The sequence below is a fragment of the Somniosus microcephalus genome, chromosome 8 (genome assembly GCF_052327205.1).
Source record: "Somniosus microcephalus isolate GS21.2 chromosome 8, FLI_Smic_1.0, whole genome shotgun sequence".
Lineage (NCBI taxonomy): Eukaryota > Metazoa > Chordata > Chondrichthyes > Squaliformes > Somniosidae > Somniosus > Somniosus microcephalus.
Genome location: NC_140994.1, coordinates 209847912 through 209870949, shown reverse-complemented (window position 1 = coordinate 209870949; position 23038 = coordinate 209847912). Strand labels below are relative to the sequence as shown.

Below are 23038 nucleotides of genomic sequence, written 5' to 3'. Positions count from 1 at the left end.
GGCCAATACCTCTTTCGATGTGATTAGTGTTTTGCTCTTCTGGAAAGCTCGTCTACATTCGTCACTCCACTTCCATGGCACCCCAGTTTGCAGCAGGGTGTTCAGTGGGTGTAGTATTGTAGACAAATTTGGCAAGGACCTATGGTAGTAGTTTACCAGCCCGAGGAACGACCTCAGTTGTGACACATTTTCCGGTGCTGGAGCCTTGACTACTGCCTCAATCTTCTCTGGGGACTTATGTAACCCCTCTTTATCGATAACGTGGCCACAATACGAGATCTGTTTTCTAAAAAACTCGCATTTGGGGCGGTTAGTTCGGAGCCCACATTCCTGCAATCTAGTGAGCACCTGCTCCAGGTTGGCAAGGCGATCACTGTCATTTTTGCCCGTGACCAGGATGTCGTCCAAATAACACTGGGTCCCTGGGATCCCTTGCAGGACTTGTTCCATTGCCCTCTGCCAAATAGCCGGAGCTGATGCTACCCCGAATACCAGCAGGTTGTATTGGTAGAGACCTTTATGGGTGTTGATTGTGAGGTATTTCTTTGATGCTTCTTCTACCTCCATTTACAGATACGCTTGGGCCAGATCAATCTTAGTGAAGCGTTTCCCTCCAGATAGCGAGGCGAAAATATCTTCAATCCGCGGAAGTGGATATTGTACGGTGCGAAGGACCGGGTTCACTGTTACCTTAAAGTCCCCACAGATGCGAACCTTCCTTGGTTCCCCAGGCGTGCTGCTCAACGACTTTTTCATCACAGGGACGATGGGTGTAGCCCACTCGCTCCAGTCTACCTTGGACAGTACACCTGAACGTTCCAGACTCTCCAGCTCTGCTTCGACGGCTGGGCGGATCGCATAAGGTACCGGTCTGGCCTTAATAAATTTTGGGCTTGCGTTTTCTTCAATTTTAATCGTCACTGTCATGCCTTTTAGTGTTCCGAGTCCTTGCTGGAACACTTCTTTCGCGTCAGTTAGGATCTTTGACAGTCGCCCAGGTGTGACGTCGTCATCCTTTTTGTCAGCCACAGTCAGTGCCTGTATGGAATGCCAATCCAGTTGTATTTTCCGGATCCATTCACGTCCCAGTAATGGTGGTCCTGCATCTTGTAATACATACAGGTCTAGTTTTGGTGTTTCCTTACCGTTATATATTCCTTTAGGGTAGACTTTTTGCCCCGTGTACGTCTTCAAAATAATTTTTGTGTCTCTCAAGGGTATGTGTGGGAATAGCCGCTCGTAGTCCCGTCGGTTTATGACTTGGGGCTGATCCTGTGTCCAATTCCATCTTTACCTGGACTCCTGCTATCTTGTGAGTGACCCAAATGGTTCGGTGATCCTCCGTTGTGATCACATTATGTAGCTTCAGACAACTCAGTTCCCTGCTTTCGGAGTCGTTATCACTCTTTTGTTCGTCTGAACTATTCTGCGTCATCTTATGTACCTTCTTGTACTTTCCTTTGGTTGGTTTCTTGTTGCTGGTTTTCTTTCCCGACCTGCAGACTCATGCTATGTGTCCTACTTTTCCACACTATCTGCACACTTTGTCTTTAAACCAGCAATCATTCTGGTCGTGTGTTGTTCTGCCGCAGCTGTTCCATATGACATTTCGTTTGTGCCATATTCTTGCGGTCTCTGTTGTATCTCTGCTGCGCCCCGTGCTGCTGCTTCATATGATACCGCAATGCTGAAAGCCTTTTCCAGCGTAAGGTCCTTTTCAGATAAAAGCCGTTTCTGGGTTCCTTCACTTTGAAGCCCACACACAAACTTGTCCCTTAAGGTATCTGCCAGTCCCGCTCCAAACTGGCAGTGTTTCGATAGTTTGCGCAGTTCTGTTAAATAATCAGCATTGCTTTCATCCTTATGCTGGTTCCGTTTGTGAAACTTGAATGTTTCTGCTATCAGCAGCGGTGTGGGGTTTAAATGTTCCTTTAGTATCGTTTACTATGTCTTCAAAACTCTTTTCCATTGGCTGTGTTGGGGTTACTAGATTTCGTAATAAACCATACGTCTTTGCACCCATTAAATTTAACAATACCGACGCTTTCTTGTCATCTGACACCCCATTTGCCTTGCAGTACACCTCTATTCGTTCGACATATGTAGTCCAATCTTCGACTTCATTGTCAAATGCGGTGATACTGCCACTCTTCGGCATTTTGGGTGTGGTTTAAAATGGCGTCTCCCAATGGGTTAAAATGGCGTCTCCCGTGCTTTCCTTCCTCCCCCGCTGCTGCCGACGCCGCTCCCGGCGGTTCTCGTGGCAATGGCGGCGCCCTGTAGGTTTCACGCGCTTCTCCTGCGCTGCTGCCAACGCCGCTCTCGGCAGTCCTCGTGGCAATGGCGGCGCCTCGCGGGTTTCTGCGCGTCTCTCCCTCTCTCCGACGCTGCTCGGCCCCTGAACACCGGCTGCGCCCTGTGCGCTCTGCCCTCTCTCTCCCCCGTCGACGCTGCTCGGCCCTTTGCTGTGCCGCTCGGTCGGGCTCTAGCCTGCCGCTGTCCGGGAAGGGTCTGCGCACTACTTGTTGCCAGCCCGTTTCGCTGGACCACCTCGACTGGAAAGCCAAGCCTGGCTCTCGACAGCCTCACCCACAATTCTCAAGTCTCTGCTGGATGACTGGGCGGTTGCCCGTGGTCGACGCCCGAGTCTCTGGCCTTGATCTCCAGTCCACTGATCTCCAGGAACGAATTCCCAGGAGGTGATGCAGAGTTGCAGGTAGGTTCGAACCTGCCTCGTCGCCAATGTTGCGTCCGTGTATAATAAGACACAGACTGCGGAGAACGGTACAACAGGTGTTTACTCAACGTGGCTCACACTGCAACTGATCTGTACAGATTACTACTCAGGGCTATATACAGGTGTGGTCACTGCCGGTACTGCAGTATACATGAGCTGTAAAAGATAGTTCCCCACTTAAAGGTATATACATTACAATTTATATATATTGTGATTAGCCGGGGTCCAAGGACCGATCCCTGTGGTACCCCACTAGTCAATGCCTGCCATTCGGAAAAAGACCCGTTTATTCCAACTCTTTGCTTTCTGTCTGCCAACCAGTTTTCTATCCAAGTCAATACCTTGCCCCCAATCCCATGTGCCTTAACTTTACACGCTAATCTCCTATGTGGGACCTTATCGAAGGCCTTCTGAAAGTCCAGATGCACCACATCCACTGGTTCTCCCTTATCTATTTTACCAGTTACATCCTCAAAAAATTCCAGTAGATTAGTCAAGCACAATTTACCTTTTGTGAATCCATGTTGACTTTGTCCGATCCTGTCACTGTTTTCCAAGTGCTCTGCTATTACATCTTTTATAATGGACTCTAGCATTTTCCCCACTACTGATATCAGGCTTACCGGTCTGTAATTCCCTGTTTTCTCTCTACCACCTTTTTTGAATAGTGGGGTAACATTAGCTACCCTCCAATCCATGGATACTGTTCCAGATTCCATCGAATGTTGGAAGATGATCGGCAATGCATCTACTATTTCTAGGGCCACTTCCTTAAGTACCCTAGGATGTAGATTATCAGGCCCTGGGGATTTATCGGCCTTCAGTCCCATCAATCTCCCTAACACCATTTCCCTACAAATACTGATTTCTTTCAGTTCCACCCTTTCATCAGACCCTATGTTCCCCGGCATCTCTGGGAGGTTATTTGTGTCCTCCTTTGTGAAGACAGAACCAAAATATGTATTTAGTTGGTCTGCAATTTCTTTGTTCCCCTGATTCTGACTGCAAGGGACCTACACTTGACTTCACCAATCTTTTTCTCTTCACATATCTACAAAAGCTTTTACAGTCAGTTTTTATGTTCCCTGAAAGCTTACTCTCATATTCTATTTTCCCCTTCTTAATTAATCCCTGTGTCCTCCTTTGTTGAATCCTAAACTGCTCCCAATCCTCAGGATTATTGCTTTTTCTGGCCAATTTATATGTCCTCTCCTTGGATCTTATGCTATCCCTAATTTCCCTTGTTAGCCACGGTTGAGTCACCTTTTTTGTTTTATTTTTATGCCAACCTGGGATGAACAAATTCTGTAGTTCATCCTTGCAGTCTTTGAATGTTTGCCATTGCCTATCCACCATCAACCCTTTGAGTGCCATTCCCCAATCAATCCTACCCAACTCGCGCCTCAGACCATTGTAGCTTCCTTTATTTAAATTTAGGACCCTAGTCTCTGAGTCAACTACTTCATTCTCCATCTTAATCATCTAACATGCTGCCCTTGGTGACATCATCTGCAGACATGGGGTCACCTTCCACATGTATGCTCATGATGCCTAGCTCTACCTCTCCACTACCCGTCCTAACCCATCCACTGCTACTGTGTAAATGACTGCTTGCCTAACATTCAGCTTTTTGAGCCAGCATGTAGAAAGTCCTACAAGAGAGGGGGCGGTACTGGACCTAATTCTAGGGAATGTAGCCGGGCAAGTGGTAGAAGTGTCTGTAGGAGAGCATTTTGGTGACGGTGACCATAATTCGGTGAGATTTAAGGTAGTCATGGAAAAGGACAAAGATGGACCGGAAATAAAGGTTCTAAATTGGGGGAAGGCCAATTTTAATATGATAAGGCAGGATCTGGCCAAAATGGACTAGGATCAACTACTTGTAGGAAAATCCACATCAGAGCAGCGGGAGTCTTTCAGAAAGGAAGAGAGAGTACAACGCCAACATGTTCCCGTAAAGGTCAAGGGTGGGACCAACAAGCCCAGGGAACCCTGGATGTCAAGGGATATACAAGAATGGATTAGGAAAAAAAGGGAGGCTTTTGGCAGATACAAAGGACTAAAAACTGTGGAAGCCGTAGAGGAGTACAGAAAGTGTAGGGGGGTACTTAAAAAAGAAATTAGGAGAGCGAAGAGGGGGGCATGAAAAAACACTGGCGGGCAAAATAAAGGAAAATCCTTTTATAAGTATATTAAGGGCAAGAGGATAACCAGGGAAAGAGTAGGGCCCATTAGGGACCAAAGTGGCAATCTGTGTGTAGAGCTGGAAGATGTTGGTGAGGTTTTAAATGAATATTTTGCATCTGTTTTCACTATGGAGAAGGACGATGTAGGCATAGAAATCAGGCAGGGGGATTGTGATATACTTGAACAAATTAGTATTGAGAGGGAGGAGGTACTAGCAGTTTTAGCGGGCTTAAAAGTGGATAAATCCCCAGGCCCAGATGAGATGTATCCCAGGCTGCCGTGTGAGGCAAGGGAGGAGATTGCAGGGGCTCTGGCACAAATTTTCAGAACCTCTCTGGCCACAGGGGAGCTGCCAGAGGACTAGAGGACAGCTAACGTAGTACCATTATTCAAGAAGGATAGTAGGGATAAACCAAGGAATTACAGGCCAGTGAGCCTAACATCAGTGGTAGGGAAATTATTGGAAAAAATTCTGAGGGACAGAATTAGTCTCCACTTGGAGAGGCAAGGATTAATCAAGGATAGTCAGCATAGCTTTGGCAAGGGGAGATCATGTCGAGGGGGTGACTAGGTGTGTGGATGAGGGTAGTGCAGTTGATGTAGCCTACATGGACTTCAGTAAGGCTTTTGACAAAGTCCCGCATGGGAGACTGGTCAAGAAGGTAAGAGCCCATGGGATTCAGGGCAATTTGGCACATTGGATCCAAAATTGGCTTAGTGGCAGGAGGCAGAGGGTGATGGTCAAAGGTTGTTTTTGTGACGGAAGCCTGTGTCCAGTGGTGTACCGCAGGGATCGGTGCTGGGTCCTTTGCTGTTTGTAGTGTACATTAATGATTTAGATATGAATGTAGGAGGTATGATCAGTAAGTTCGCAGATGACACGAAAATTGCTGGAGTGGTAAATAGCGAGGAGGGAAGCCTCAGGCTACAGGACGATATAGACGGGTTTGTCTGATGGGCAGAACAGTGGCAAATGGAATTTAACCCTGAAAAGTGTGAGGTGATGCATTTTGGGAGGACTAACAAGGCAAGGGAATACGCAATGAATGGTAGGACCCTGGGAAGGACAGAGGATCAGAGGGACCTTGGTGTGCATGGATCCCTGAAGGCAGCAGGACAGGTAGATAAGGTGGTTAAAAACGCATATGGGATACTTGCCTTCATTAGCCGAGGCATAGAATATAAAAGCAGGGAGGTTATGATGGAGCTGTACAAAATGCTAGTTAGGCCACAGCTGGAATACTGTGTGCAGTTCTGGTCGCCACACTATTGGAAGGATGTGATTGCACTGGAAAGGGTGCAGAGGAGATTCACCAGGATGTTACCTGGGCTGGAGCGCTTCAGCTATGAAGAGAGACTGGACAGGCTGGGGTTGTTTTCCTTAGAGCAGAGAAGGCTGAGGGGGGACCTGATTGAGGTGTACAAAATTATGAGGGGCATAGATAGGGTAGATAGAAAGGAACTTTTCCCCTTAGTAGAGGGGTCAATAACCAGGGGGCATAGTTTCAAGGTAAGGGGCAGGCGGTTTAGAGGGGATTTGAGGAAAATCTTTTTCACCCAGAGGGTGGTTGGAATCTGGAACTCACTGCCTGAAAGGGTGGTAGAGGCAGGAACCCTCACAAAATTCAAGAAGCATTTAGATGAGCAGTTGAAATGCCATAGCATACAAGGCTGTGGACCAAGTGCTGGAAAATGGGATTAGAATAGACAGGGCTTGATGGCCGGTGCGGACACGATAGGCCGAAGGGCCTCTTTCTGTGCTGTATAACTCTATGACAATGAGTGAGCCACAATTTCCTACAGCTAAATATTGGGAAGACCAAAGTCATCATCTTCGGCCCCTGCTTTAGACTCTGTACCCTTGCCACTGATTCCATCCTACTCCCCAGTGACTTCCAAACTGTTTGTAGCTTGAGCGTCCTATTTGACCCCAAGCTGAGCTTCTGAGCCCATATCATTACATTATACATTACAAAGACTGCCTACTTCCACTTCTGTAACATTGCCTGCCTCCACCCCTACCTCGGCTGATCTGCTGAAACCCTCATCCACGCCTTTGTCACTTCCAAACTCAACTATTTCATCCTTTCCTCACATTCTTCTCCCTTCATAACCTTCAACTCTTCCAAAACTTCTTTTCTTTTTTAAAGAAAAATTCTGCTGTCTCTATCTTATCCTGCACCACGTCCTGCTCACCCATCACCCTATTCTTGCTGACCTGGTTCCTGGTCCCCTGACGTCTTGCATTTAAAATTCTCATTCCCTCCCTATCTCTGTAATCTCCTCCAGCCTTATCTCCCGCCCCCTCCCCCCCCCCCCCCCCCACAAACTCATTGGCCCAGAAATTCGGGTCTCCACAGGTGAGTACGCACGGGGTACTTACCCGTAGGCCCGATGGAAGTGCCAGTTTCCTGCATGCGCGGGAAACCGGCACTTCCGATCCTCTGAATGAACGGGTTCAGAGGTCGAACGCCTGTGCGGGAGAGGCTGCACGTGCGCATCAAACTTAGGTTTTTTTTACAGGTTTTCCCGGGAACGTAAGCCTGCAGAATTTAGAAATGTAAAAAGCAGGCGTAAGGCCTGCTTTTTACAAGGTAAGTGGTGAATTAATTAAAATTAAAAAAAAATTTCCACAGGTTTATTATTTTTAAATACTTTAAAGCAAGGTAAGTTTATTTTTAGCACCGTTAGAATATAAAATTATTTTTTTCAAAAATTTAAATTATTGTTTAAAATAGTTATTTCATGTTATTTATAGTTTATTTAAAAAATGTGATTTAAAAAAAAATTATTTGAAGGTTTAGTGCTATTTTGGGGTCGTAGTATTTATAAGTCTTGACAGCACTTCCTGTCAGACTTATGAATGGAGCATTCCCTGCTCTGGTTGGCTGCCCATGGCCCACGTGATCCCAGGGGATGCATCGAACTAACTGCGCCCCTGGGATATGCAAACACTGCGCGCCGGCAGCTGGACCAGGCCCTGGATCGGAATTCCACGCGGGCCCACAGCTCAATGGCCGGCGCGCAAGGTAAGTGCAGATCGGGGGCTTGCACCCGCAGGAAGCCCCCGACCCGAATTTCTGGGCCATTGTTTTTCTGATTCTGACCTTGTCCCCTATTGGTAGATGTGCTTACAGCTGCCTGGACCCCATGCTCTGGAATTCCCACACTAAATCTCTTGCGCTCTCTTTATAAGATGATCCTTGAAACTCTTGATCAAACCTTTAGTCATTCCTAATACAGTATTTATTTCTTTTGCTCAGTAACTGTTTTTGATTGCGCCTCTGCGTAGTGCTCAGCAGGAAAGGCGCTATATAAATGCAAGTTGTCATTGACTCTGTGAAGTAGAGGGCTGCTGCTGTCAGAGTAACTGCCCTCGAGCAGGAATTGCCTCATTTGTGGTTTGGGGGTAGGGTAGGCTGGAACCTCACCAAGCGTCAGTAATATTCTAACAGTTCAATTACTTTTCACAATATATTTTGTTTGTTTTAGGTATTTAGAATGAGATATTGCAAAGCTTGTTTAACAATACTTTTCAATTTGTAGAATTCCTCTTCAAATATTCTATTTTCACAGTAAATGAATTATACAATAATTTGACTACTACCACAGTAGCATTGCAGTCACATTTATATGCATATATTTTGATTAATTCAAAAATTAAAATACTTGCATTTTATTTTTATTGATGTAATTTTTAGATTTTTGTAAAATAATTGATTACATTTTGGTAACCCAATCCTATGCTTTACATTGTACACCACTCTCTTTGATTAGTAGTGCAGCAGCATGGAGCCCAAGAATATAGTCATGGCTGATTTGCGTGTTGTTTATCTTACCAGGAGATGAAATTGGATAGTACAAAAGGGCTGTTTGACTCCACTGCCTTCCTTCCTTTTGCATCCCCAGCCAGTTTCCCCCTTCTTGTCTGGAACTCTTAATTCATCCACTGGAGCAAGCCTGAATGTTGCTATTACTTGAAACTGCTTCAGTGTGGGAGGCCAGAACTTTGCCACTGTAGCATCTGAATGCAGCAGATTGTTTTGTTTCATAAGGGAATTAAAGGTTGTAAGCATATGTTTAGGTTTGTCATATATCGAAATGTTAACATGAGTTATGGTCCTCTATTTGGGTTTGAAGTTAGCTTTGAATTTTCTGTAATAATGCAGAATGTAGCCACCAGATTTGTATCTTTTGTATATACCTTGTGTTTTTAATGCTAGATGTTTCCTTAGGTTCAGTATCACTAGCCACTCCTGTAAGTGGACCTCACATTCCCTACAAGTCAGACTGTGACTTTATTTGCCTAATATCTAGGTAACTGGAGGGAGCCAAATATGCAACTTTATGTGGCTCTTGCTATAAACCACTGGACAAATTTATTAAACTGGTAAATAAACAAAACTGTATATTTGTCGAAACAACTAAGACCGGTTTTCTTTCGCTAACCCACAATATGAAACTGACTCTTGAAATACAGTTGTTTCCTTCTTAAATGGCATCCACTACCACAGAACCTACTGACTTGCTGTGTACCCCTGATGGCTCCAGACAGTTTTTTGTCTTTGTGCAGTACCCCAAAGATGTAGTTTGAAATTCCTTTGAAGATATCCCAGAACAAAGGACATTGAAACAGTGTTTCTCATAACTTAATTTAGATAGTCAGATATTCATAAGATTCAAAATAGCATTTGGACATACAGGTGCTAAACAAACACGTACTGTAAACAAACCCACTGGATGCTTGTAGTTGAATGGAATGGCTTGACGTATTGATCAGTTCCAAGCACTTTAGATTATCTGAAATGAGTCCCTGTCCAAGTACAATGATAGCAATAACATGGCATATCGGCCACTATTGGAGGTATATTCCTAGCAGCCTGCAGAAATAGGTAGCAGTAACCAATTTTAACCTTATTTGTGTCATGATCAGGAAGAAAGAATCCAATAAATAAGCCATAGACAAAAACACTTTATTTTTGTTGCATCTTGTATTAATAGGACAAAACAAAAAACTTTTTAGATGTTGTTTTAAAGTGGCTGGTAAATGAGGGCTCTTTCAAAGGCTTGGCTGATCAAGGTGATGAACAGCGGAGCCACAAAGGTAAGAATGAACTCGGGTTTGATTTCCAGTCTGTGATGAATTAACTGATCTCGGCACCTCTGGGCTAAGGCATGACTTCTTTCATGAAACTGGCTAGACGACTTTCTACTGATTGCACTTCCAGCAGAGGATGCTGGATAGGATGTGTATTGATGTTGGATGAAACAAGGTTAGACTTGTGGGTACTGCACTAAAATAGCCTGCCAGTCCTCATTGTCTAGACTCGCATGAAGAATGGGCTTTGGTGTGAGTTACAAGAGGGTGGCTAGCACCTGTTGAACTGTACTCGGGAAGTAACTAACGCCATTAAGTGAGGGCGGAAAAATTGGCAGAAAAAGAGGATAATCAAAGCATTGTAGAAGGATGACTGTGGTTTAAACGGGTTTATATTTGGCATTCTCCACTTATTAAGTTATCTGTCTTGCCTGCGGTACTCTAGTACATTGGCCTGATACCAAGGAAGTCCTCGCAGACAAGAATTTGTAGGGAGGGTTGATATTGCACATCTCACATTAGCAGACCTTTACTGAGTGTCTCTAAATAGCTGGGTATTTTGTGCATCACTTATTGGGACTAAGAGAACAATCCAGTCATAATCTTTTTGTAAACATTTACATTAGCCGATGATTGCATTATGATGGTACTTAGCTCATCATACACAATTTTGTACGAATAGAATTTGAGTTGGGGGTGAATTAACTGTAACCAATTAGAAAAAACATTAGCCACATTTGAAGTTTAGCTAACCCACAACATACCTTTGGTACAATAGATTTTTGCCGGTTCATCAGTGAAGCAGAAACACATTTTTCAGAGCGAAGCTAACGTTAACTGGCTTACTGAGTGTGCTGCTGTAACCACTGTTTGAAGGTTTGTAACCTGTTCTCTTTTTTGCTCCCCTTTCCTGTGCTGATTCTCAACATACTTTATTTTTGTTTACTAACAGATTTGTCACTTTTCTCCCCCTGAATTTATTTTGAGTTGGAGACTAATTTTTTTTCAGAAAATATATTTTGGCGTGAGGCTGTAGTGTGAGGCAACGAAGAACTTGTAAGTGTTGAACAGTGTCAGTTTTGTATTATTGGCCTGGAACTTGCGGCCCTGATGACAGCAAACTGGCAGCATTCGCCGTCATTTCGCCTTTGAAACTGACCGCAACTTCAGGATTTAGCACATGTGCATTCTAACGCGGAAATCCTGAAGTTGCGGTCTATCATTCACTGCTCCTCCATATGCTATGCTGTGGCTCCCCCCTCCCTTCCCCCCTCCCTTCCCCACCCTCCCTTCCCCCCCCCGCCCTCCGCCCTCCCTTCCTTCCCTTCCCCCTCCGCCCTCCCTTCCTTCCCCCCCTCCGCCCTCCCTTCCTCCCCCCTCCCTTACTCCCCCCTCCCTTCCGCCCCCGCTCTCCCCCTCCCCTCCCTCCCCCTCCCCTCCCTCCCCTCCCTCCCCCTCCCTCCTCCCCTCCCCTCCCTCCCCCTCCCCCTCTCCCCCCCTCCCTCCCTCCCCCCTCCCCCCCCCTTCCCCCCCCTCCGCCCTCCCTTCCTTCCCTTCCCCCTCCGCCCTCCCTTCCTTCCCCCCCCTCCGCCCTCCCTTCCTTCCCCCCCTCCGCCCTCCCTTCCTCCCCCCTCCCTTACTCCCCCCTCCCTCCCTCCCTCCCCTCCCTCCTCCCCTCCCTCCCCCTCCCCCTCTCCCCCCCCTCCCTCCCCCCCTCCCCCTCCCCCCTCCCCCTCTCCCCCCCCTCCTCTCCCCCCCCTCCCCCTCCCCCCTCCCCCTCCCTCTCCCCCCTCTCCCCTCCCCCCCTCCTCCCTCTCTTCCCCCCAGTCGCTCTCTCTCTTCCCCCCGTCGCTCTCTCTCTTTCCCCCCCAGTCGCTCTCTCTCTTCCCCCCCCCCCCCCAGTCGCTCTCTCTCTTCCCCCCCCCCCCCCAGTCGCTCTCTCTCTTCCCCCCCCAGTCGCTCTCTCTCTCTCTTCCAACAACAACATTCCCTCGAAAAAGCCGCGGCACTGCCGGGCACTTCAGCTAGTCTATATATATAAACGAGTCGATCTGTCTGTCTGTCCTTCTGTCCTCGGGTGTGCGTCTGTCCGGCTATGCGCTCGAAAGTTATAGAGCGTACCTACGCGCGCGTTACCTCCGAAGAAAGCTTACGCTTCCGGGACGGTCGTAAGCGTATTTACTTTTCGGTCGCACGAAAATTGTTCGCGCCTTATGCAAAAAACCTTCAAAATTAAACTCATTATCTGCTACTTAGCATTGATTGACTGACGTCAAGGTTCCACCAATCCTGTGCCATCACGATTGACCAATCCTACAGTACGGTCCCCTGATGGTTGGCCAATCGGTGTGTGTGTGGGCGGGACTAATCGTTTTCATCTCAGGGATCTGGCAGCCATTGTTTCACTGCCATTACTTCAGCTTCCAGCTCAAACTACTTTGATCATCCAGCTTTGAAAAAGTTAGTATCTCTTTTAAAAATAACATAAGATTTACCAAAAACGTTTTATAAGTACTTTCACTTTCATCTTTCAAGGTATTAAAAGGTAGAAATGTTGCCCGGCAGCAGATTCACAAAGGGACAGAGACAGGGCCCAAAAGCCTGGGACTCGATTTAAAATGTTGCCCGGCAGCAGATTCACAGAGGGACACAGACAGGCCCCAAAGCCTCGCACTCGATTTAAACCGCCCGGCCCAAAACAGCCCTGGCAAAGCCGGGCTCCCCCAGCTAGTATATTCTATATATATAATGAAGCGGTCGTGCCGTCTGTCTGTCTGGCTATACACTCAAGTTATAGAGCATACCTACACGTGTGTTACATCAAAAGAAAGCTTACGATTCCAGAATGGTCGTAAGCGTATTTACGTTTCGGTGAGACAAAAATTGTGCCCGCGGTATCCAATAAACGTTCAAAATTCCGCTCATTATCTGCTCATTAGCATTGAGTGACGTCGAGGTCGACCAATCGTACGGTCGAGCGACCCGACAGTCTACCAATCGTGGCGGGGGCGGGTTCCTGGCGTGTGTGGGCGGGCCCTCAGAGTCGAGTGACTGGACGATTGACCAATCCTACACTTCGGTGACCTGACGGTCGACCAATCGGTGCATGTGTGGGCGGGCCTTATCGTTCTGAACCGAGGTGAGTCGCCGCCATCTTGATTCCAAACTTTTCATTTCTTTTTCCTGCTTTCTGCGTCTTTTAAAAAAAAAAAGTTGCTTTTAAAACACATTGTTTATAAAAAAAGTTAATTACTTTCTAAATCTTTTATCTAATCTCGTTAATTTTCCTACCTTTCCCTGTTTTTGCAAGTAGGCCTCGAAGCCTGGGCGTCTGTTGCCTGCCATGCTGGACCCTAGGCAATTGTTTTGTGGCAAGCTCCTCCCACCCCCCACCCCTCCTTCGGTCTCCCCCATCCCCCCCCCTCTCCTCGGTCCCCCCCGTCTCGTCGCACCCGCCTCCACTGACTCTCAGGCGGGAGAACGGGGTCTCCTGGGTGGTTGTGCCCATCTCCCTCTCATCCCCGCTCGGCGGTCTTCAAGCCGGCTCGCTTGAAGCCAACTCGGGAGGGCGGGGCCATGTCAGTGCGTGGGGCGGCACGGCGTTCTGTGGAGCCATCGCTGGCTCGGGCGGGGAGGCGGGGCTCTCGGGAGAGTGGGACGCAGGCTCGGAAGGGGGGGGGAAGGGTGCAACCGACTCTGGCGATCGGGAGGGGAGGAGGGTTACCCCGGCAATTGGGCCCGGCCATCTTTCATCCTGGCAGCAGTTCAATGCAGCGAAACAACAGCACCATATTTGATCCTGGCGGCATGACAATTTCCTCATGACGCCATCTTTGATCATGGCAGAACTTCAATGTGGGCCCGAACAGCGCCATCTTTAGTCTGGGCTGCCCGGTTTCTTCCTCCTTCCCTCACTGTCTCCTTCCCTCTCTCCTTCCTCCTTCCCCCCCCACCCGTTCCTTACTCTTATATTCCAACAGATGACAACACAGATTGACATTTCATCTGTCAAAAGCTTTTGACAGATGAAATATCAGCGTTTGACAGCTGTTTGAAGCCATCAAACACTGACAATCTGTACTCCAAGTTAATTCCTTCCTCTCGGGCTGATTTAGAGATCTCTCCAGAACAGAAAGCTGAATGCTGCAACTTTTGACAGCTCGCGGCCATTCTGCTTTCTGTGCCGGTGAGATGGGGGACTCCCGAGTCCTGAAGGAAGGAAGGAAGGCTGTAAAGTTAAGAAAAGGTAAGTAAAACTTCTTTAAACACTTTACACACACCAAACACACTTACCTCTTCACTCACCTGAACACCGGACATCTCGAACCCTCCAAGTCCTTCAGCCCGACGGTCCGCCTCGCAAACTTGCCGTGGTTTGGAGCCGTCGGGAATCCCACACTTCAGGAATGAAAATCCAGCCCAAAGAGTCTGCAAAGGGATATAGATAGGGCAGTAAGGTGGCAGATGGAGTATAATGTAGGGAAATGTGACGGTTAACAGGCAGTTAATTGGCACTAATCCCCTTTCCGCCTCGGGGAGGCGGGTCCCAGCACAGGTCGGGTATCCGCCTCCTTTGAAACTGGCATGGAGGTGAGTTGGGGCGGGATGGGTTCGTGCCCCCTGATTTTGAGATTTTAACCCCCCATACGCCTCCAATCCTGCCTCCATGGCCCAATGAAAATCCTGCCCTTTGTGTTCTCCTCACAGCTTACTGTCCCACCTAGCTTTGTATCATCAGCAAACTTGGATACATTACACTCGGTCCTTTCATCTAGGTCATTAATATAGATTGCAAATAGCTGAGGCCTCAACACTGATCCTTGCGGCACCCCACTAGTTACAGCCTGCCAACCTGAAAAAGATCTGTTTATCCCTACTCTCTGTTTTCTGTCCATTAACCAATCCTATATTACCCCCAACCCCATGAGCCCTAATCTTGTGTAATAATTTATGTGGCACCTTATCGAATGCCTTTTGGAAATCCAAATATACTACATCCACTGGTGCCCCCTTTATCTACCCTGCTAGTTACAGCCTCAAAAAACTCTTAATAAATTTGTCAAACACGATTTCCCTTTCATAAAACTATGTAGACTCTGCCTAATCATGTTATGATTTTCTAAGTAACTTGATACCACTTCCTTAACAATGGATTCCAGCATTTTCCTTTTTGTGTCTTCTACTGTGAAGACAGATACAAAATATTTGTTTAACATTTCTGCCATTTCATTATTCCCCATAATAATTTCTCCTGTCTCAGCCTCTAAGGGACCAATGTTTACTTTTGCTACTCTGTTCCTTGTTACATACTTGTAGAAACTCTTACAATCTGCTTTTATATTTCTTGCTAGTTTTCTCTCTTTCTATTTTTTCCCTTTTTATCAATTTTTTGGTCAACCTTTGCTGATTTCTGAAACTCTCCCAATCCTCAGGCTTACTATTATTCTTTGCAATATTATAAGCTTCTTCTTTCAATCTAATGCTATCCTTAACTTCTTTAGTTAGCCATGGTTAGATCACTTTTCCCATGGAGTTTTTGTTTCTTAATGGAATGTATTTTTGTTGAGAATTATTAAATATTTCTTTAAATTCTAGCCACTGCTTATCTACCGCCATACCTTTTAATCTATTTTTTCAATCTACCTTAGCCAATTTGCCCCTCATACCTATGTAATTCGCTTTATTTAAGTTTAAGACTCTAGTTTTGGACTTAGACAAGTCACTCTCAAAATTAATATAAAATTCTATCATATTATGATCACTCTGCCCCAGAGGATCCTTTACTATGAGATTGCTAATTAACCCTGTCTCATTACACAATACAAGATCTAAAATAGCCTGTTCCCTGGTTGCTTCCATGACATATTGTTCTAGGAAACTGTCCCGAATGCATTCCATGAACTCATCCTCCAGACTACCTTTGCTAATTTTATTTGTCCAGTCTATATGAAGATTAAAGTCCAAAATTATTGCATTACCTTTGTTGCAAGCTCCTACTATTTTTCGATTAAGATTCTGTCCAACGGTATAGCTACTGTTAGGGGGCCTATATACTACTCCTACCAGTATTTTCTGCCCCTTGTTATTCCTTATCTCCACCCATACTGATTCTACTTCCTGATCTTCCAAGCCGAGATCCTTTCTCCCTAATATCCTTATGTCATCCTTTATAATCAGGGCTACTCCCCCTCCTTTTCTATTCTGTGTCTTTTTGAAATGTCAAGTACCCTGGAACATTTAGTTCCCAACCTTGGCCACCTTGCAACCATGTCTCTGTAATAGCTATTAGATCAAACCCATTGGGGTCGATTTTGTCGAACCTGTCGGGAAAAAGGCAGGACTTCCCCTTTCGGGTTCCTGACTCGCCTACTTCGACGTCCGGCCAATCTGCGCGATCTTCCCTTGATTGACCTTGTTGAGCCTGCCCAGCAGGCTCAGCAGGCCAATTAAGGGCCACCCGGCAACAGGTGACGTCACAGACTGAAATTTCATCTGTCAAGATTTCTGACAGATGAAATATCAGTGTTTTACAGCTGTTTGAAGCTGTCAAACACTGACAGTCTGATTTCTAAGATGAGTCCTTCTGCGCAGACTCATTTAGAAATCTCAGCAGCACTAAAAGCTGAAGGCTGTCACTTTTGACAGATCGCAGCCGTTCAGCTTTCAGTTCCGGCTGAGTGCTGCGCTCCCGACGGCTACAGGAAGAAAGGCTGTTAAGGTAAGTAAAGATGGTGTGGAGATGCCGGTGTTGGACTGGGGTGGACAAATGTAAGAAGTCACACAACACCAGGTTATAGTCCAACAGTTTTATTTGAAATCACAAGCTTTCGGAGCGCTGCTCCTTCGTCAGGTGAAGAAGGAGCACCTGACGAAGGAGCAGCGCTCCGAAAGCTTGTGATTTCAAATAAAACTGTTGGACTATAACCTGGTGTTGTGTGACTTCTTACAAAGGTAAGTAAAGGTAAGTAAAAGTTCTTTACACACTTTAGACACACCAAACACACTTACCTTTACACTCATGCACCCATCACTCACGTGAGCGCCGACATCGCGACCCCTCCAACTCATTCAACCCGACGGCCCGCTGCGCTAACCTGGCGTGGTTTGGAGCCATCGGGAAACCGACACAAAACCCCTCAAAATGGGGATTAGGCTAAAAACTGCCTGTTAACTACCTGTTAACAGGCAGTTAATTGGCACTAATCCCTTCCCGTCCGGTTTCGGCGGGTCCCAGTGCGGGGCAGGTACCCGCTGCCCCTGAAACTTACGTGGGGCGGGGTTTTGGGCGGGATGGTGTCGGGACCCCCCAAAGTCGGGATTTCCCCCCCGCCTGAAACCCTGCCTGACGGCTCCAGGAAAATCTAGCCCATTATCTCTATTTGTGCCACTAGTTTGACTATCTTTTTACGAATGCTTCATGCAATCAGATAAAGAGCCTTTAATTTAAACTTTTTGCCATTATTCCCTGCTTTGACCTTATTCTCTGCTGCACTGCTACCATTAAACTCTCTGCCCCTTCCTGTCACACTCTGCTTATTTTTACCCAAATTGTCACACTGCTCTATTGCCTTGACATTTCTCTTTAGATTTCTAAATTTCCCCTCACCTGACCCCTGCTCCCCCCTTTTTTAGCAGGTGTTGACCATGATAAACTTCTGAGGAATGTGGCTGCATCATTTAATATTATGTAATGGCAACAGTGGATGAATGCCTTCAAGGTATTGAGTCAGATGACAGCGGCTGTGATGCAGGGCAGTGGTGTAGCTGTTGTATGTAATACTGTACTAGGGGACAGAAAGGTTTAAAGCAATGCTGTACATTTGCTTAAAACTATATGAAGTGAAACTTATGCTTTTAACTTCATTTCCAAAGGAGAATATTTGGATAAACGGTAACATTGATTTGTTTTAATTTTGACAGCTTTCATTTTCAGAACAGTAAAGGTTACAGTGTATTAATGACTAGAGCCTAGGATGAGTTACTCTGAAATTAAATATTAAGTGTACAAGATTGATAATTGACAAAGAATAAATGCTCTATCATTAAATGGAAACTAAAGTGAGTACAGTAAATTAAGTATGATACTGGACAAAGGAAGGTGCATCTGAGTGACCAGCAAAACCTACTATCTCTGAAAAGCAGTACGAACATACGAACAATGACGGCCAGGTAAAGACTATCTGGTCCATCGAGCCTGTCCCACACAATTGCGATACCTTGTGTATCACAATATATATTCTCCACCCCACCTGAAACCATGTGATCTCCTGGGAGAGGCAAAAAAACAGATAAAAATCCCAGGCCAATTTGGGGAAAAAAAAATCAGGGAAATTTCTCTCTGATCCATCTGGGCGATTGAAACTAGTCCAGGAGATCACTCTGGCCCTGAATTCCCTGCAGTACCTACCTTTTGTAAGAGGTGATCTCCGCCCCAGCCAGAAACAAATTCAGCTCTCGCTTAAAGGAATTCAGTGAGTCCGCGTCCACCACACAGCCTGTTCCAGAGGTCCACTATTCTCTTGGCATCTAGCCTTATACACTTAAATTTGTGACCCCTGGTCCTGCCTAACCTGTGTCAGCTGGAACACAATCACTTCCCTTCATTATTTTATTAACCTCAATCAGGTTCCCCCCCTCCCTCAAGTCTACATTTCTCTAAGGTATAGAGTCCCAACTCTTTTAGCCCATCCTGATAACTAAGATTATTTAGACTGGGAATTAGCCTAGTGGCCCTCCTCTGCACCCTTTCCAAAGCCTCAATATCACCCACCATGTGAGGAGACCAAAAATGGACACAGTATTCTAACTGAGGCCTGACCAAGGTCTTCTACAAGGACAAAACAGTATGCCTCTTCTTGTACTCAATTGTCCTAGGGATACACCCCAACACCCTGTTTGCTCTAGCTATCACTATACGACATTGCTCTTGTACCTTTTTTAAGGATGTATGCACTAGAAAACCCAAATCTCATTCTACCTCCACCATCTTTAATGCCTTTTCCTGAAGGGTGTATCAATGTTGAGCATTTGCCCTACTCACATGCATAACACTGCACTTATCTAAGTTGTACATCATTTTCCAGTCTTGAGCCCAATCTCCCAACACATTAAGATCTGCCTGAAGCAGGCTTCTACAGTTCTAACACTTGCACAGATCTTGGTATCATCTGCAAATTTTCAGATCATGCCCCCAACACTTACATCCAGATCATTAATAAAAATAGTAAAGAGCAATGGTCCCAATACTGATCCCTGCGGGACACCACTGGTGACTGGTCTCCAAACAGATCCAAATCCATCTCTAACCACTTTTTGACTACGTCCTGCCAGCCAGTTCTCAATCCAGCTCACTATATTACCACTAATATAAGATCAAAGCCTCTTATGCAGTACCTTATCAAAAGCTTTTTTATAATCTAAGTTTGGAGGATCCAACAGCCAGTCTGTGATATCTATAATGGAGATGTCGGGGCTCTGGCTCCACAGTGGCTGAAGGCTGTAGGCAGAAACAAAGGTAAGTGAACATTTTCTAACACTTTACACTCACCTTACATACTTACCACTCCACACTTGCACCCATCACTCACCTCTACATTGCACTTTCAGACCCCTCCAACCTCCTACTGGAGGTTGGGAAGCCTGCACCTTGGAATGAAAAATGGGGATAATCCTATTTTCTGCCTGTTAACTACCTGAAGAACAAGATAAAAAAATGTGGAAAACAAATATGTACCCAAAGCCAAAAGAAGGAAACGTGGTAAGAAAAAGCTGACTGGTTATGTACAAAGATAAATAAGATGTAAACAGAAAGGCTTCTATAAAGACATTTAGTACTCAACTAAACAGAGTTGAGTACAAGGAACAAGTAAAGAAAACAGGCTGCTATTAGATCAGCAAAAAGGAAAATGGAAAAAAGGATCACAGACAACTGTGGAAGTAATGGGAAAAGCTTTTTCAGTTATGTGAAGAGTCAGAGAACTAGCAAAGACTGTATTGGGCCACTGAAGGGTGTTCAAGGGCAGGTTACAAAGCTGGCAAACGGGCTTGGGGGCGGGTTTGCCACCCACCCACAAATGATGCAACTTTACCGGCAGTCCCGCCTCCATACCCGCCTCCTCGGGACTGAGAAAATCCAGCCCAATATGTTCATTTATGTTAATACTAGTTTTGTTAGTAATATTATTAAATTCTAATAGTTGAGCATCATCTTCAAGGGTGAAGACCAATGCAAAGTACTCATTTAATATGATAGCAAAATACTGCGGATGTTGGAAATCCGAAATAACAACAGAAAATGCTGGAAAAAGCCTGACCTGCTGAGTTTTTCCAGCATTTTCTGTTGTTATTACTCATTTAATATTCCCACCATACCCAGTGAGTCCTTTGTAACCTGTCCTTGAACACCCTTCAGTGGCCCAATACAGACTTTGCTAGTTCTCTGACTCTTCACATAACTGAAAAAGCTTTTCCCATTACTTCCACAGTTCAGATTCAGATTAGATTTATTTGCCATATGTAACAAGTACAATGGAATGCTTGTTCCCCGTAGGGACGCGTCAGCTATACATACAGCGCCGCGTTCAGAGTCAATACAATGGCTTCTCGTGGCAGTGGGAGCACGATGTCCCTCAGCCGCTCCGTCCTCCTCTTCACCGCGGCCTCCTCCTCACTGTTGCCGGCTCCACGTGTGGTGGCCTGCTTCTCCCGCTCTGACCACCATGCCCGGCTCCCCTCCTCCCATCCGGACTGCGAGTTACCCGAAATGGAGCTGCCGGCCGACGTGCTGCAGTGTGTCGTGAGTCTGCTGCTGCTGCTTGTTGCGCTGCGCTCCTCTGCCCGACTCGCCGAACACATCGTCGGGATGTGAATGCTCCAATGCGGCCTCCTCTTCACCGTCGTCGGCTCCACGCTCCACGGCCCGGGGCCTACTTCTCTCTCTTCACTGTGATCCTTTTTTCCATTTTCCTTTTTGTTGATCTAATAGCAGCCTTTGTTTTCTTTACTTGTTCTTGTACTCAACTCTGTTTAGTTGAGTACTAAATGTCTTTATAGAAGCATTTCTGTTTACATCTTATTTATCTTTGTACATAACCAGTCAGCTTTTTCTTACCACATTGCCTTCTTTTGACTTTGGGTACATATTTGTTTTCCACATTTTTCATCTTGTTCTTCAAAACTTTCCATTTATATTCTACAACGGTCTTATCGTCACCCAGTAGGGTTAGACAATTCACCTGTTCCAAATCCTCTGCCATTTTGGTGAAGTTTGCTCTTCTGAAATTTGGTATGAGTCGCAGGTTCTCAATACCTTTAGTTCTACTAACCAATTGGAACCGTATAATGTTGTGGTCACTGTTGGCCAGCTGTTCCCCCACATAGAGGCCCGATATGAGGTCAGGCTCATTACTAAACACTAAATCCAATATATGATTATCCCTAGTTACTTCATTAACATGTTCAGTCAGGAAGTCACCTTGTATATTTTTGACAAATTTTTCAGCTGCACTTTAAAAATTAAAAACACCCATCATACAAAGGTGGCATTTTATCTTAAAAGCATTTGCAATCTGTTTCCATAATAACTCATGTTCAGGTGTCTGACCCGGGGGCCTATAACAATTACCGATAATTAGTCCCTGCCCGTGAGCTTGGTCCACTTGAACCCAGATAGCCTCAGCTGTACTTGATGAGGCAATATCAAGTCTTTCTCTAGCTGTTAGATTCTTTCTGACTAAAAATAGCAACCCCACCTCCCCTTTGACCTACTCTATCCTTTCTGAAACCCTTGTAGCCCTTTAGGTGAATTTCTGTCCCATCACTTTCATCTAGCCATGTCTCACAATATGTCTAATTTCTCCAACACAGCATAGGACTGCAGTTCTAACAATTTGTTTCTAACACTCCTTGTATTTACATAAAAACAATTTAAAGGTCTCTCATCTAATTTTTTTAGTTATTTAATCTTGTATGTTTCCTACCTGGTTTACCTGCATGCTTAGTCAGGAGTGAGAAGAATGTAATTATCAAGTTCAGTAAGGCTATCTTTGAACTTATCTGCACTATCCCCTTTGTTAGTTTAAATACTTTCTGAAAGCTTGCTGAACACCCTCTGCCAGCCTTTGTGCTCCCAGGAAGTTAAGATGAAGGCCATCCCTCCTAAATTACTTACCTTGTCCAGCGCACACCTCCCAATTCTCGATGAAGTGTAGCTGCGTTTTACAAAGGTCCCGAGGCCAGATGTTGAATCCTATAATTCGGCTATTCCTCTCCATCAATCTGGACATGACTGGTAATAGCCCGGAGACCACTACCCTTGCACCCCTTTGCTGAAAGTTAGCTATAAGGCTTTTGTCAGAAGCCTGCAAAACAAATGGATTTCTATCCATTATGTCATTAGTACCAATATGTAAACCTACTACAGGAACTTGGCACTCACCTTTCATCAGATCATCCACACGATCCTGGAGATCAGCTACCTTGGCCCCTGGAAAACAGAAGACTGCTCTTGACAGAGCCTTACCTATTATGTCCGTGTGTAATTGAGACACGGACTGCAGGAGTAGGTTACAACAGGTGTTTACTGAGTGGAGACAAAACTGGAACTACTATGTAAAGTTACGACACAGGCTTATATACAGGGGTGGTCACTACTGGTACTGCAGTATACAGGGGCTGCAGAATATAGTTCCTTCTGCAAAGTACATACACTACAATTCCTCCCCATTTAGCTAAACAGTACATAACATTCGATTAACAATTAAATAACATATTTACAATTACAGTTGCTAGATACATTAGCTGACGTTAAGCAATTATAAGTTCAGTCTTTGAGGAGGCTTCCTGATTCTGTCTGGATAACGCCTCTTTGGGGTATCAGGTTCTTCTGGCAAAGTTGATTCGGGATCAACGTCGTTGTTTGGTTCGTCTGCTTCCAATACCATCGATTCTGAGGTAGATGCAATTGGTACTTCGGTTTCCTCACCAGGTGTATCAGATCGTGGTGTGGAATTGACGTT

General features: G+C 45.6%; 1 protein-coding gene and 1 long non-coding RNA gene across 5 annotated transcripts in view; one reads left to right on the top strand and one right to left on the bottom strand.

Annotated features, from left to right (window-relative positions):
• The window catches only part of LOC147114075 (uncharacterized), a 36703-nt gene extending 18122 nt beyond the window's left edge, over positions 1–18581 (bottom strand). The window contains exons 1-2 of the long non-coding RNA XR_015079352.1: positions 18430–18581; positions 14316–14450 (exon numbers count right to left, since the gene is read on the bottom strand). This is a non-coding gene — a long non-coding RNA (uncharacterized LOC147114075). The remainder of the gene's footprint in view (positions 1–14315; positions 14451–18429) is intronic.
• LOC147114074 (pterin-4-alpha-carbinolamine dehydratase 2-like) overlaps positions 1–23038 on the top strand; it is a 65733-nt gene that overhangs the window by 4291 nt on the left and 38404 nt on the right. The window contains exon 1 of one of the 4 annotated variants that reach the window (XM_085995656.1): positions 9939–10028. The exons of the other annotated variants lie outside the window; for them this stretch is intronic. Within the exon in view, the coding sequence (XP_085851782.1) occupies positions 9972–10028 (57 nt within the window). The 5' untranslated portion in view covers positions 9939–9971. Of the gene's footprint in view, positions 1–9938; positions 10029–23038 lie in introns of those variants that run through there. 4 annotated transcript variants of the gene reach the window in all.